Here is a 14486-nt window from a genome sequence, read left to right on the forward strand (position 1 = left end):
AACGCTGAGATTACAGGCATGAGCCACCACACCCAGCCATCAGGGCCATTTTTACCATAATTCTTCTGAGCCCTGGCCACCTTCTCTTCCCCTGAGCACTTTTCACTACCATGCTACACATTCTGTTTCCCATCTCTCCCTCCACATAAGCAAGGAGTTTCACCAGGTTGCCAGAGCATAGGCAAGGACTGGGCACACAGTAGCTGCTTAATAAATGTGGTTCTTTGACTGATTAGTCTAAAAAGCTTACACCAGGTAAAGCAGGAGCCCACATTTAGGAGAAGTTAATCATCAAAACCCACAGGGGAGTCCTACAAAAGGAAGGGCAGGTCAGCCGGGGCAAGCCTGCCCACCAGGGAGGCCTGTGACATGTGCTCTGATACTGCACCCTGAGGACACTGAACATAGTCGCTCTGTAAAGTCAAGCAAGACTCTGCCCTGACCTGCATCACCCCTGCCCCCACACCTGCAGGAGCTGGAGCCCACCCTCCTGTGTAAACCTACCAGTCCCTCGCCCTATGCCACGTGCTGAACGTATGTCTAGCCTGTAAGGGGACCCAGAGAGCATCTCCTGGACTACTTCTTACCCACTGGCTTTTGAGCAGGGAGTCTATGAAAAACACGTTACTTTTAGTTACTTTTGATCAGGTCTCACTTTTCTGAATACAAGTGATCCTCCCTAAGCCCAGGCCTGCCGCCTGGTGGCTGTGTGTGGGACACGCTCTACCTGAGGGCACTCGGAGGGAAGCAGTCTGTGGCAGCCCCTCACACCCCCATGTGCAGCATGCGCTGCAGAGCAAAGCCAAGGGTCCCTATTGACTTGCATCACCTTTTATTACACAAAATAGATTTCAGCCATGTTGCGTATTCATTCTCGCTATGAATCTGGCTTCAAAAAATCCCTCGGGATCCAGTCTCATCATTTCATGGTTTTCCTTTCATTGATGTCATGCCTCTGTGGTAGTCAGAGTCCTCTCAAAGGACAAAAGCAGATGTGGCTGCCTTGGGTCAGCTCACACAGTGCACTCCCGGCCTGCCCACTGGAGGTGCGGCTCCCATCATCGTCTGGACCGCAACTGCTAGGGACTGTCAAAGCAGCAGCATGCCATCGCCTTCTCCAGTCCTTCTCCAGCAGCACCAGTCCTCCCAGCCAGTCCTCTGGGGACCAGCCGTCATGGCGACGTGCTGGCAATGTCCCCAGGCAGCCAACCATCCTGGGCTTCTCTTTGGGCAGGCCTGGGCCAGGGCCTTAGGGGATTTCTGTGTCCATGGTATAAATCTGAATGAGATCAGACACAATATTATCAATGATTGGCTTGGTAAGGTCGTCACTAAACACCTAGAAAGAAGGAAAACAGGCTCCAGTTAGACTCCCTCTGTGTTAAATAAGGCACCTGTCACTAAGCACAGAATCACATTTCATGGGCAGGGGAGGGGCACAGGGACTTGGCTATCCAGGAAGATGGTAGCTCTCCTGCAAAGCCAGTTCAGTTCCAGCTTGTTGAGGCCAATGAAACGCTTCACAAAGCCGAGGACATTCCAGATGGAACAGGCCTTGGTGATCCTCTGACCCAGACAGGAGGGGAGCTGTTCGAGGTCATGCAGGGAATTGTTAACACAGCTGCGTCCAGAGCACAGGCTCCTGCCTCCTGTCTGGGACTCCCTCAGGTCTAGGGTCTCTGGGGACACCGGCAAGAGGAGAGGGTGGCAGTCCCTGTGCAGCCACAGGCAGACTAAGTACCCGGACCCCATGCCCACCATAACCCAGCCCCTGGGGAGCATGTGGACCCACTCCACAGCCCGGACCACCACATGCAGGAGCACTCGCAAGACGGCAAAGGACATCCTCAGGGCCCATGGCAGGAGGGTTGCAGCCCAGGGCCACGCCACAGGGTGGGGTCTACACCCTGTACCTTCCAAAGGCAGGTCTGGCCTCTGCCCAGCTCCTGGAGAATAACCTCTAGGCCCCTAGAAAATCCCGCCCCGTGTAAGCGTCTTGGTTTACTGGACTGCCAGGCGGTCTGTGTTAACCACATCATTTATGGTGAGGGCCTTGGGCCAGAGTCCCAGCCTGACCTCTGGTGGCTGCAGCCCAAGTAACCAGGGTTGGCCACGCAGGCGCTCCGTGCCTATGCAATCCACGCCCTGAGGAAACCCTGGCCGCCACGGCTGGGGTGAGCTTCCCTAGTTATGACTCCGTGCACACTGTCCCACACTGTTGCTGAAACAGGTGCTGTCTGCACAACTCCCCTGGGCAAGGAGCCACTGAAGCTCACGCCTGGTCTCTCCTGGAGCCTGTCCTGTGCGCCCTGAGCCTTCGCTCACCGTGACCTGTGTCCTTTCCTTGTAATAAACCGGAACTCAGAGCGTGACGGCTTTTCTGGGTTTTCAGCCCAGCACAGCACTGAGCCCCAGGGCGCTTTGGGATCCCCAGTGATAAGGGAAATAGCAAGCAAAGCAGCAAGACCTTGGTTAGATGCTGCGTCTGTAGCCACCCTGTGCCCAAGCTTGCTGCCTGGGGAACCAATGTACCAATAAGATCAAGGCCTTGGGCCAAGTCAAGGCAAGAACTGGACCTAAGTCCACCCCTGCTGAATGCTCCCGAAGAACCATAGGTTCCTCTGTGGCCTACAACCTCAGGCAGGAGATGGTAACCTGGACACCCTCCAAGTCCTGACTCAGGAAGCATAGCTGTCTTACCCTGGGCTCTGGGTGAAAAACAAATACTTCAGAAATGCACACTTGTTTGCTGGGGTCCGTCACCTGTGTGCTCCTGGAGACCCCAAGCTCAGAAGCAATCATGAAAAAGCATTCAGGGGCTGGGCATGGTGGCTCATGCTTACAATCCCAGCACTTTGGGAGGCCGAGGCGGGTGGATCACTGGAGGTCAGGAGTTCCTTGAACCCCGTCTCTACTAAAAATACAAAAATTAGCTGGGTGTGGTGGCAGGCACTTGTAATCCCAGTTACTTGGGAGACTGAGGCAGGAGAATCACTTGAACCAATGAGGCGGAGGCTGTAGTGAGCCGAGATCTCACCACTGCACTCCAGCCTGGGCAACAGAGTGAGACTCTTGTCACTTAAAAAAAAAAAAAAAGCAGGGCCAAAACGTGGAAGCAGCCTGCGTCCATCGATGGATGAATATGTTAATATCATACAGTCCATGCAGGCCATGAAATATGATTCAGCCATCAAAAGAAAGGACATTCTGAGACAGGGGCTCCAACATCGTGCTCAGTAAAAGGAGCCAGTCACAGAAAGGCCCGCACTGTAGGATTCCACTCCTGTGAGGGGCCTCAAATGAGAGCCGTGAACTCTGTAGATGGACAGTGGAAGGGTGGGTGCCAGGGGCTGGGGGGTGGGGAGTTGGGGTTGAACGGGCCAGAGCTTCAGTTTGGGAAGATGAACAAGTTCTGCGGCTGGATGGTGGTGATGGCTGCACAGCCCCGTGAATGTGCTTCTGCCCCTGGGCCGCACACTTAAAAATGCTGAATGTGGTACAATTTAGGTGATGTGTATGTCACCACAATTAAATATAACCGTCCTGGGACACCTGACAGCAGAAAGGACACAGACCCGAGTCCTAGTAGGAGACACTGCTGGCCTCTGGGGACTTTGCCTTTTTGTGGGCGGTCCATCTGTTGATAAGACAAAGAGCAGCAGTGGCTGGAAAGAGGCAGGTTCTCCTGCTAAGGAACGAGGGGATGGAGGGCACTCAGTGTGGCTCTGGACGTGGAAGCTTCAGCAGCATTGTGTGACGACCTGCATCATTTCTGACACCGCCACCATCCCTGCTCATCTGGCAAGTCAGAGTGCAGGCAAGCTTCTCCAGGCAAGCACATCAAGCTGCCATGCCGAGCCCATGGCAGACAAGTGACAGGAGTCGCTATAAGAAGTGGCGGCCGAGAGCACACAAGGAAGAAAGGGTTTCAAAAGCCAGGCCATGCGCTCCGCAGCACCCGGGTGGGTGAGGCCTCCCAGGACCCCACTCATCACGAGGGATCAGGCCCTTGCACCCCACCAGCCCATAGGATGCACCCGGATTCCGGAAGCTTCTGTTGCACAGCCCCAAGCTGGGAAGCAAAGGTCAGGTCAAGTTTAGCAACCTTTAAGAAGAGCTGGGTGAACATAAGCTCGCCACCCCACAAAGGGTAACTTCTTCGCAGTCTAAACAACAACTGGGTGAGCTGGGCCGCCAGCAAACAACTTGCTGGTGGAGCTGCTTCCTGGCTGTGCAGGTTCACCTGGGCTCGCACTCCTCGGGGAGGGGTTAAGCATGGGACGCAGGTGGTACCAGCACACAAGGTGAGGTTTATGAGCAAGCGCAGAAGACAGAGCAGAAAGGAAGAGAGATGCAGAATAGCCAGGCAGCCCAGGGCCAGGGCCACACCCACCAGATGTCCCCAGAGGGTGTCTGCCCTCACCAGAGTCCAACCCTGAGCACAAGGCAGCCATGCTATCTGAAAGTCCCTGAGCAGCCCGAGCATGGAGCAATACTGTCTGTCCACACCGATGGCCCTGCACCACCTGCACACTGCCTCGGGGACAGGGTGCTTCCAGCCCGAGACTAGGAACACGGGGGCATGGGTTCAAAGACACATGGGCACGCGCTATAGTGCCAGGGTGGCGCAGGAGATGTGGCGGCATGGGGCAGACGAGCTGCCTGGCCTCAGGGGCTCACAGCTGACTGGGGATACGAGATTAGACAATAAACACGCAAAAATCAGCAAGTGCTGTGGTCGCCCACAAGGCACACGGGCCAGGGAAGAGAGGCAGGGGCGTCTCTATGCAGAGCAGCAGCGGCCACCTGGCAAGCTGTGCGATGGGCGGGCCTACAGAGTTCTACCATCTATCCCTCCAGGATCTACCTATTAATACCTATCAGTCACCCGCCACCTGGCCCATCAGCTCTCTCACCCATCCACCTAGGTGTCTGTCAACTAGCCAGCTAGCTGTCACCTACCTAGTCACCCAGCCCTCTCCGTAAAGCACCCCAGATGTTTCTGATGGGAAGCCAGGTTTAGTAACCTGTGACCACACTCAAGTTCCCACTCAATTCAGTAAAAGTGGTTCTCCGCTGGGGCAACCCGCCTCCCGGGACACCGGCGACGTCTCGGTGGAGGCTAGCACTCCTGTTCGACATCCGGGATCCCTAAATGGCAACTGTGCTGAGGGAGAGCCTGGCCCAGGCCATCAACAGGGCGCTCTGAAGCGTCCATGCTCCCCAGCAGCCCGTATCTTTCTTCATGGATAATTAACAGAAAGAATTTGGTGAGCACTGCAATACAGATGTCCAGAGGGAAAGGGGGCACGTCCAGTATGCCAAGTAGCCGCCTCACCTGCCACCACGGCTTCTCAGCCTCGACTTCAGCGGGCACTTCAACTCCGTAGACCTGCAGGGCCAGGTAGAGCACCGCCACGGCGATGTGCTGGGCCTGGAAGCGGAGGCACAGCCCTCCGTGGTAGCTGTCCCGCAGCAGGGCCCAGGCAGTGACGGCAACAGGGGTCCGCTGCCAGCTGTGGCGGTTCAGCCAGTTCTTGAGGGAAACCAGGTAGTGGAGCAGATACTGCAAAGACACATCCATCAGCCTTTGGTCACACCAGCTGCTCTCCTCATGCTGACATAATCGTATCAGCACCTGCACCAACCGTCCAGCGGCTACCATGTCCCTTAGGAAGAAGCCCCAAGGCCTTCTGCTGGCCCCGTCTCCTGCCCCTCCCACCCCGCCTTCCAGCGCACCGTCTAGGCCCTTCACACTCATGGAGCTGTCTGCCTGAAACCAGCTCACCAGATGCACCTGCCCACTCTCATCCTCCACACCCAGCTCTAGGTATGAGGGCCACCCCCACCGCAGTCCCTCTCAACCACAGGGCCCGCTCTGGCCACCATGAAATTCCTCGGGGCCTGGTGCTCCGGAGAGCACCCTCTTCATGGGCAGAACAGAGGGTGCCGCTCCCCATGCATCTGGCCTGCTGCCAAGGGCACATGCTGTCCTCAGCCACAACATCCAAATGACCTCCCAGCCCAGCTGCCAGCTCCTGCTCTCAGAACAGACATTTTGCCGGAACCTCACACAATAAGACAGATGCTGCAAGCTCTCTGGACAGTCTGGAACACATGTGTGTGTGACCCCAGCACACCATGCAGGAGGGATACATAGGTTACTTTCCATCCCAGCCTTGACTGGAAGGAGGGGAAGGGGCTGGCAGGCTCCCAGCCACACCAAGCTATCGGTTTCCCATCTGGGCACAGATCACACACCTCCCGAGTTCTGAGTGCTGCTCTTTTCTAAGCTTTGTCACCTTGACAGCTCCACCCTGCAGCCACCAGGGCATCTCCCACCTTCCCCCAGGATGCTCACCAAGCATTCTGCCCACTAAGACACTACTGTGCAGAAATCCCAGACCAGGGCTTTCCAGATACTAAGGTGGGAGTGTGGAAGGCTGGAGGCAAGATTATAAAGGCAACACGAAGGGCTTGTGCAGCTGGAACTGTCTCTCACCTTGGCTGTGGTGGTAGGTCTGTGAACGGAGACGTGATAAAATGGAACAAAAAAAAATACACACAGGAATACACGTGGAAGTAAGGATGCCAGTGGACTGTGTTGATGTTGACATCCTGGCTGTGTTCCCCTTGGGGGAGACTGGGCCAAGGGTACATGTCACAACTGCATGGGAAGCTACAATAATCTCAGTAAGAGTTTTGATGAAAAAGAATGAAACTCCAGCCCAGAGCCCCAAACCACAACTCCACCATCTCTGTCTCCAGCCAGCCTTCTGAGCTGCCCACGTGTGGGGCTGCGGTGCCCAGAGCATCGTGTGCCAGCTGCCTTAGCGTTCCACTTTTCCCTTTTGCTGTTTGAAATGGTTCTTCTGTTGAGACTCACACGTTCCTAAATGGCTTCCTAAGCACAGCTGAGCTGGATGCATGCTCCAAGGCATCACAGCATCTCCTGGGGACGGGGACTCTGGCTGGTCACGAAACCAGCCTGCTTCCCCAAGGCCCAGCGTGCATACCATCTATATGGGCCACAGGAGCTGCCACAGCTTCAGCGGGCCACATGGACCCCGCCCACAGGTGAGCAGGCAGAAAGGCAGAAGCTGAAATGAAATTTGGCTGAGAAAACCCACAGGAGTGGGACAGGAGAGGCCAGGCGGCCAACCCGGCCACAAACACGGAGCGGGGAGACCCAGTTCCCAGCCGCAGCCCTGCTCTCCTTCTGTGCTATGCTCTCGAGTATGAGATGGGATGCACTTTTGGGATAAAGAACAAAGACCATGGCTTGAGCCTCTCCAAACAGGCACCAATTCCCTAGCATGTACCTTGTGTGGATGCTGGAAGGAGACCTGGAAGCGCAGAACTCTCAGCATGAGAAGCTCACACTGCACAATGCTGTCCCGGAGCTCCCAGAAGCGGGAGTCCAATTCCAGGGGCTCACCGCTTGGGTTAAAGTACCTGCACAGCGAAATGGCAATGCTTCAGTAGCCAGTGCAGTCTCCCCTGAGCACTGGATGGCTCAAATTGCTTAAGTCACACAATGTCCAGATGCAAACTACATTGTCCATCTGCAGATTAATGTAGAGTCATTTTATTTGTGTTTTTATACAAAAATTCTTCATCTCCACATCTAGTGTACAGAATGAAAACAGTAACCAACACAGGAAAGAAGCCAGGTCCTAGTTTTAGCCAGATGGGCTGTCTGCTATCATTCAGCAAAATGTCAAGTGCAAAGACTGGCTGTTGTCAATGGCTCTAGAGGAACCGGAAGCTTGAGCATGCCAAGTCGGTTGTGCTTCCTGTTATATTCAGCCTGGCAGTAGGGAGTCTTCATCACCTGAGGTGGCAATGCCCAGGGTTCTCGCTCTGGGCCCAGGGAACGTATTTTTTTATCTTATTTTTATTTTTTATTTATTTATTTTTGAAACGGAGTCTCGCTCAGTCACCCAGGCTGGAGTGCAGTGGCGCGATCTCGGCTCACTGCAAGCTCCGCCTGCCGGGTTCACGCCACTCTCCTGCCTCAGCCTCCCGAGTAGCTGGGACTACAGGCGCCCGCCACCACTTTTTTGCATTTTTAGTAGAGACGGGGTTTCCCCGTATTAGCCAGAATGGTCTCGATCTCCTGACCTCGTGATCCGCCCGCCTTGGCCTCCCAAAGTGCTGGGATTACAGGCATGAGCCACCGTGCCCGGCCTTATTTTTTATTTTTTGAGACAGGGTCTTGCTCTGTCTTTCAGGCTAGAGTACAGTGGTGCAGTCACAGCTCACTGCAGCCTTGACCCCCCGGGCTCAAGCGATCCTCCTGCCTCAGCTACCCGAGCAACTGGAACCACAGGCATGCGCCACCACACCCGGCTAATTTTTGTATTTTTGGTAGAGACAAGGTTTCACCATGTTGGCCAGGCTGGTCTTGAACTCCTGGACTCAAGCGATCCACCCGCCTCGGCCTCCCAAAGTGCTGGGATTATAGGCGTGAGCCACCATGTCCAGCCATCCAAGAAAGATATTTAAGCCTCTCATGAGAATGAGGTACTCCAAAAACTGAACATTTCTCAGTTTTATATTTCCCAGACCGTTTTTCCTTTGCCTTGGCGAAGACCCTGCATCCTGCCCCAGCAGGAACACACCTGCTTGGGCCGGCTGTGCTATGCCCACGCCCACACCCACAGCAGGGTGAGGCCCCTAAGCAACTGGGACCCACCACCTGGCTGGGTCTGCACCCTCCTGATGCAGGCAAGCTCTTCTGCATGCAGCCATCCCTGTCTAAGACTTCAACAGAATCTTCTTTGACATGCCCCTCCAAGCTCCCTCTGCTCAAGCCCCACCTCTACCCTCCATCCAGCTTTCCAGGCTCCCCATAATCTGGCCCAGCTTTTCTCTCACAGACCCCACTGGCGTCTGACATCAGGCTCCTTCCCACGTTTGCTGCTAGTGTTTCTGGCCCTGTTTCAAGGCCATCCAGGTACTTCCTTCCAAGCTCCATTGCTGGCACCTGGTGGGCAGGGCCCCGTAGGAGCCTTCCCTACCCTTCCCCCCCACCGCGTGGACACCAGGAGCCCATCCAAATGCCATTACCTGTTGGACACATTGATGATGTCACGAGTCCGCAGGTGCTGCTCTTCCACTTTGCCAGCCAAGTAAATGGAAGACATGGCAATCAGGTAAGGGTCATAGGCATCCAGGTTGGTCTCACAGAAGAACTTATGGTAAATGGTGCAAGCAGTGGCAATGGGAATGGACCGCATCCCTAGCTTGACACCTGCAGAGAGAAAGCAGGCAAGAGAGGACTTCAGTCCAGCGCTGGCTCACTGCTCCAGTGAGGGAAGCCATTGGAATGGGTCCTAGCAGGTACAACCCTTCTTGGACAAGGCTAAGAACCCTTGTTGGACAAGGCTAAGAGCTTCCAGCAGAGCCAGTGGCTCCTGCTGGGTCTCTCACTGGGCTCTTAGACTCCAGTGGATGACCCAAGCCCCTAAGGACGGTGTTCAAATGCAGACTTCCCCTTCTGTAGGTCTGCAGCTCTGAGATTCTGCACTTCTGACAAGCCCCAGGTCATGCCCATGTCAGGGGTCTGTAGACCACGCTCTGGGAAACAAGGGTTCCAAGTACTGCTCAGTTAGCAACTGGCATAGCAGCTTCTGCAAAACCTTGGGAAAGGACCATACGCTGTTGTGTGTCTGGGTTCACCTTAGCAAGCCGCTAGCTAGAAGTCGCCCAACCCACAGCTACGACGACAGAAGAGAAACGGCCTCGTGGGTACCACAAGTCCTGAAGTCACAGTGAAAGATTATACTGGGCACTGGTTTCCTAGTTCACGGGTTAGAAGAGGTGAGCAAAGCAAGCAGCGTGACTGCCAAGAGTAACCACTTGCACTGCAGAGAAAAGGCAATGTTTATGGCCACGGCCAGGCACGGGGGAAGAACACTAACACGTTGAAAAGTGGGCTGGGCATGCTGATTTACGCCTGTAATCCCAGCAGGAGGATTGCTTGAGCCCAGGAATTCGAGATCAGCCTGGGCAACAGAGTGAGACTCTGTCTCTACAAAAAAAAAAAAAAAAAAAAAAAAGAAAGAAAAAAAATTTGAAAGTTAACAAAACTCAAAACACCAGAACACAACTCAGTGGATTAACTTGGGGGTTAAAGCCCATCCCCAGCCCATTCCTGAATGGCTCCTAAGAAAATCACTGCCCTGGTGCACAGAACCAAAACAAATTCACAACAACCAGGGTTCACAAGAGGTTAAATGACATCCACTAGGCCAAAACAGGAAGGTGGAGAACAACCAACAATCAACCATGAAATGACAGCCAGCGTCCTCTGCCTAAGTAGATCAGTTCCCTAGGGCTACTGCAACAAATCACCACAAATTCAGTCACTTAAACAACACACATTTATACTCTCCTGATCCTGGAGGTCAGAAGTCCAAAACAAGCCTAGAAGGCTAAGATCAACGTCTTAGCAGGGCTGGCTCCTTCTGGAGCCTCCATGGGAGAAATCTGTTTCCTTGCCTTTTCTATCTTCTAGAGGAGGGCTGCATTCCTTGGTTGCTGGCCCCTTCCTCCATCTTCAAAGCTTCTAACTCTGCTTCTGTCCTCATGTGGCCTTCTCTGATGGTAACTCCTCCTGCCTTTCCCTTATAAGGATGGTTACATCCAAATAATCTAGGATGATCTCCCGTCTTAGGGTCTTTAACCACATCTTCAAAGTCTCTTTTGCTATATAAGATGACATTCACAGGTTCCAGGGATTAGGACAGGGACATCTTTGGGAAATCAATATTTAGCCTCCTACAAAGAACAAAGGTTTATGCAATACATTTTATAAAGAAGTCCCTCAGAAGGTCTAAACTTGTTATATAGAGACAATTCCTACCTGGGACCCCTCATTCCAGGAGATGCCAGATAAGATGCTGTTACTGACATGACCTTCCAAGCCTTGTTTTACAGAGCAAAGCCCAATTTACATGGACCCTCCGAGCAGATGGTAGATGAGGTGTCACTGCTATCCTTCCCTAATAATAACATTGCAACTCTTCTTGCAAATTACAGTACATTTACATATCACTGGGATGAACAGTCCTGCAGCATTCCTCAGACTCTCTGTCCCCTTTGAGTACAAAGCACATCTGCCCAACCCTTCTCCCCCAAGCAGTAAAGGTAGGAAATAACTATCCGCCAACTAACAGTATCTCCTATCAAGACACTGTTGATGGGCCAGACGAGGTAGCTCACGCCTGCAATCCCAGCACTTTGGGAGGCCGAGGCAGGTGGATCACCTGAGGCCAGGAGTTCAAGAGCAGCCTGGCCAACATGGTGAAACCCCATCTCTACTAAAACTACAAACATTAGCAGGGCGCGGTGGCACATACCTGTAATTCCAGCTACTCGGAGGCTGAGGAAGGAGAACTGCTTTAGTCCAGGAGACGGAGGTTGCAGTGAGCCGAGATCACGCCACTGCACTCCAACCTGGCCAACAGAGCGAGACTCCGTCTCAAAAACAAAAAAAACACTGTTGATGGCCGGATGGAAACGCGGAGCCCAACACTATTGTGGATATCCTGGCAGGGTTCGGAACAGGAGCTGCATGCACCCTAGGTCCTCGGAGTGACAGGAATCCCCGGACAGCCTTCTCCAAAATGCTCCGCGAGACCAAGCGCCAGTGCAGGCCCGCGGGTGCGGCAGAAGGCGTGGCGCACTGCGCAGAGCTACAGGTGCCCGGGCTGGTCCCCGCCTCGCTGGAGGCCCGACCCGGCCACGTCCTCTCCTAGGGCCTGCACACCGGTTCACGCAATGGGGACACATCGCGGCTCACTGCTCAGCACACCGGGCGCGGCGCAAAGGCGGAGGTCCCCAGCCCCGAGCCGGGCTTCCCGGCCTCTGTAAGGTGAGCACTCCGGAAGGCCGGCCCGGCCAGCCGCGCCCGCTCCGCGAAACGGGCCCCGGCGCCGCCTGCCCCGGCCTGCCCCCGGCCGCGGTTACCTGCCTCCATGATGAACCTCGCCACTCGGAAGTGCACTCTGGCTTCGGGCGCCGGCTGCCCCTCGGGGCCCCGCGCTGCGGAACCCCCTCCGCCGCCCTCCAGGGATTCCATGAGGCCCCGCGGCCCCGGCGGAAGGAGAGGCGGCCCGGGCGCGCAGACGCCGGCAAAGCCGGAGGGTGCTCGCGGCGGGCACGGCCGTCCCACCCGTCTGCGTCCCGCCCCGCCGCTCCTCCGCCCCGCCCCGCCCCGCAGGGCCCGCGCCCAAGAGTGAGCGCGCGCCTGCGCCACAGAGGCTGCCTGGCCGCGCGCGCAGGCGCAAGCGCAGGCGCAGGCGCAGAGGCCGACACCACCGGGCGGCTAGCGAGTGGTGACCCCCTAGACGCCTCGAGCCCCGCCTCTGGGAGACGCAGGCTCCTCCCCGCGGAGCGAGAGTCCGCGGAGCTACTTTCAGACCCGCGGGAGGGCACCTCCGGTCACCCGAGCTGCAAATCCCCGCCGTCCGAAGAAGGTGTAGCCCCGGGCTGGCGGCCCAACGTGGCTTAGGCCAGGAACAGCCGGCAGCGCCCGCCAAGCCCTGGGCTAGAGACGCCTGCGGGAGTTGACGTGGAGGCGCCGGTGTCTGAGGTCTGAGAAGGCAGCGGCCACCGGAAAAGGTGCTAGTGTTTGCAAACCCCGATCCACCGACACCCCAAGGAAATGCTGTGCACAAAATTCCAAGGGGGCCTTTTCCAATAGACGCATGAACGGTGTTTGTGTCTGGATCGTCCAGCCTCCTGGGATCGATTGGGAATCTAGCTTCTGCTTGCCTTTCCGGCGCTACGCACACTAGGAGCCTAATAAATGTTTGTTGAATAAATGTTGAATATCGAACTCATGTATTTACCATCCCATTTTTCATTCGTGCCTTCCACAAGCAGGAAATGGCGCATCAGGCTTTAGGGGACTTAGAACCCCAAAAGGACTCCCAAGCTAGTGACAGTCACTTGAGCCATTCTGATACATTCAGATCATTGCTACAATTTCAGACAGGGGGCAATATGGAGAGGCAACAGCTACTGCTCCCTAAACCCTTCTACCCAGGCGCCTTGATCTCCGGATGATGTGGAAGTCCCCACCTCTTACCCCCACCCCACACACCCAGTCCAGCCTGGGTCTCCTTCCTCAGCACCTCATGCCTCCACCAGGCTCCCCAAGTCCTCTCTCCATCGCAGCTGGGTTAGTTTCCTGGGGCTACTGTAACAAATGACCACAAATTGGGTTGCTAAAAACACCAGAAGTATATCTTCTCTCAATTCTGGAGGCCAGACACCTGAAATGGAGGTGACACCAGGGCTTTGCTCCCTCAAAGGCTCTGGCAGAGGATCAGTTCTTCCTTGCTCTTCCAGCTTCTGCACCCTGAATTCTGCCTGGGCTTCTGGCCCCATCACTCCAATCTCTGCCTCCATCTTTACGTGGCCTTCTCCCTGTCTTCTCTTATAAGTACATCTGTCACTGGGTTAGGGCCCACCTAGATAATCCAGGAGGAGCTCATCTTGACATCCTTATCTTCATTACATCTTGCAAAGGTCCTTCTAAATAAGGTTACAGTCACAGGGATTAGGACATGGACACACCTTTCGGGGGCTGCCATTCAGCCCACAATAGCAGCCGCCAGAGCCAGCTTTCTAAACGGCGAGGCTCAACAGGTCCTGCCCTGCCTGACACCCTCCGGGGTCCCTTCACCCTCAGGAGAAAATGTGGGGCCTTGGCCTCACATGCTGGTCCTTGCAGAGTCACCCTGTCAACTGACCGGCCTCAGATCTCACCACTTTGCCTCATGGCAGAGACCTTTGGCAGGTCCCCTAAAGGTTATGGCCTCCCAGCTGAACGTCTCTGCACATTTTCTGCCTGGTGAAGGAATTACTGCTCCACTTCCATCACCCAGCTTGCTTTTGTCTGTATGTGCACAGGTGTGCACGTGTGTGTGCATATGTGTGCGTGTGTGAACTGACTCAGGGTCCCCAGCTCCCTGTGCTGCTGACACCTGCCACACCTTGAGCACTGTGTCTGTCCCCAAGCTGTGAGCAGCCCCACCCTCTCCCCAGCCCAAGGCTGAAACCTGGGCAATGCCCAGAGGGCCCACCTCCCCTCAGCCCCGTTGGTGGAGGCCAGGTCCTGTGTTCCTCCAGACAGTGCCCCTGGGCTGGACCAGCCACAGCTAGATCTAGAAGGCTCAAGCCCATGTTCCCTAAAGCAGCTATGGGCCTTGGAGAATCAGGCTGCTGCCTCTCAGCTTCCCCCTACCACCACATCTGTGCACACTACACACACACACCCCCATGCACACGCATCACACATTCCCCCCACATACACACATGCACACGTGCACATATGCGACCACCCCAAATCATACAGTGCTTCCCTCTGGCCCCTGGTGGCCCGCCCATCCTCTAGGCGCAGCTCGAACTCCTTCTTCTGCTCTGGGCCTTATGTGCTGAGAAGAGTCCCAGCTCAGCTAGTAAAAGGTGCC

At 55.3% G+C, this 14486-nt stretch overlaps 1 protein-coding gene across 2 annotated transcripts; it reads right to left on the minus strand.

The window, feature by feature from the left end:
• Nucleotides 1-815: 815 nt before the first annotated feature.
• Nucleotides 816-12208, minus strand: CCNQ (cyclin Q). 2 transcript variants are annotated; one of them, XM_010361751.2, is made up of 5 exons: nt 11977-12208; nt 9073-9256; nt 7323-7455; nt 5339-5566; nt 816-1279 (listed from the first exon to the last, which is right to left on the minus strand). In XM_010361751.2, exons 1-5 carry the CDS (start codon nt 12086-12088, stop codon nt 1250-1252), a joined length of 687 nt encoding a protein of 228 aa, XP_010360053.1. In that variant the 5' UTR covers nt 12089-12208; the 3' UTR covers nt 816-1249. The 2 variants fall into 2 exon arrangements, with proteins under 2 accessions (XP_010360053.1, XP_010360052.1); XM_010361750.2 differs by having other exon boundaries at nt 816-1339.
• Between the last annotated feature and the right edge of the window lie 2278 nt (nt 12209-14486).

This window comes from Rhinopithecus roxellana, chromosome 7 (assembly GCF_007565055.1).
Source record: "Rhinopithecus roxellana isolate Shanxi Qingling chromosome 7, ASM756505v1, whole genome shotgun sequence".
NCBI classification, from domain to species: domain Eukaryota; kingdom Metazoa; phylum Chordata; class Mammalia; order Primates; family Cercopithecidae; genus Rhinopithecus; species Rhinopithecus roxellana.

What these genes read in the sequence shown, in the direction of transcription:
- CCNQ (XM_010361750.2), bottom strand. Translation starts at nt 12,088, where the DNA reads ATGGAATCCCTGGAGGGCGGCGGAGGGGGTTCCGCAGCGCGGGGCCCC. An exon ending in CCTTCCAGCATCCACACAAG is followed by an intron (nt 5,567 to 7,322) that starts GTACATGCTAGG and finishes GTGTCTTTGCAG; the next exon opens with TATCTGCTCCACTACCTGGT. An exon ending in CTGAGAAGCCGTGGTGGCAG is followed by an intron (nt 1,340 to 5,338) that starts GTGAGGCGGCTA and finishes CCTTCTTTCTAG; the next exon opens with GTGTTTAGTGACGACCTTAC.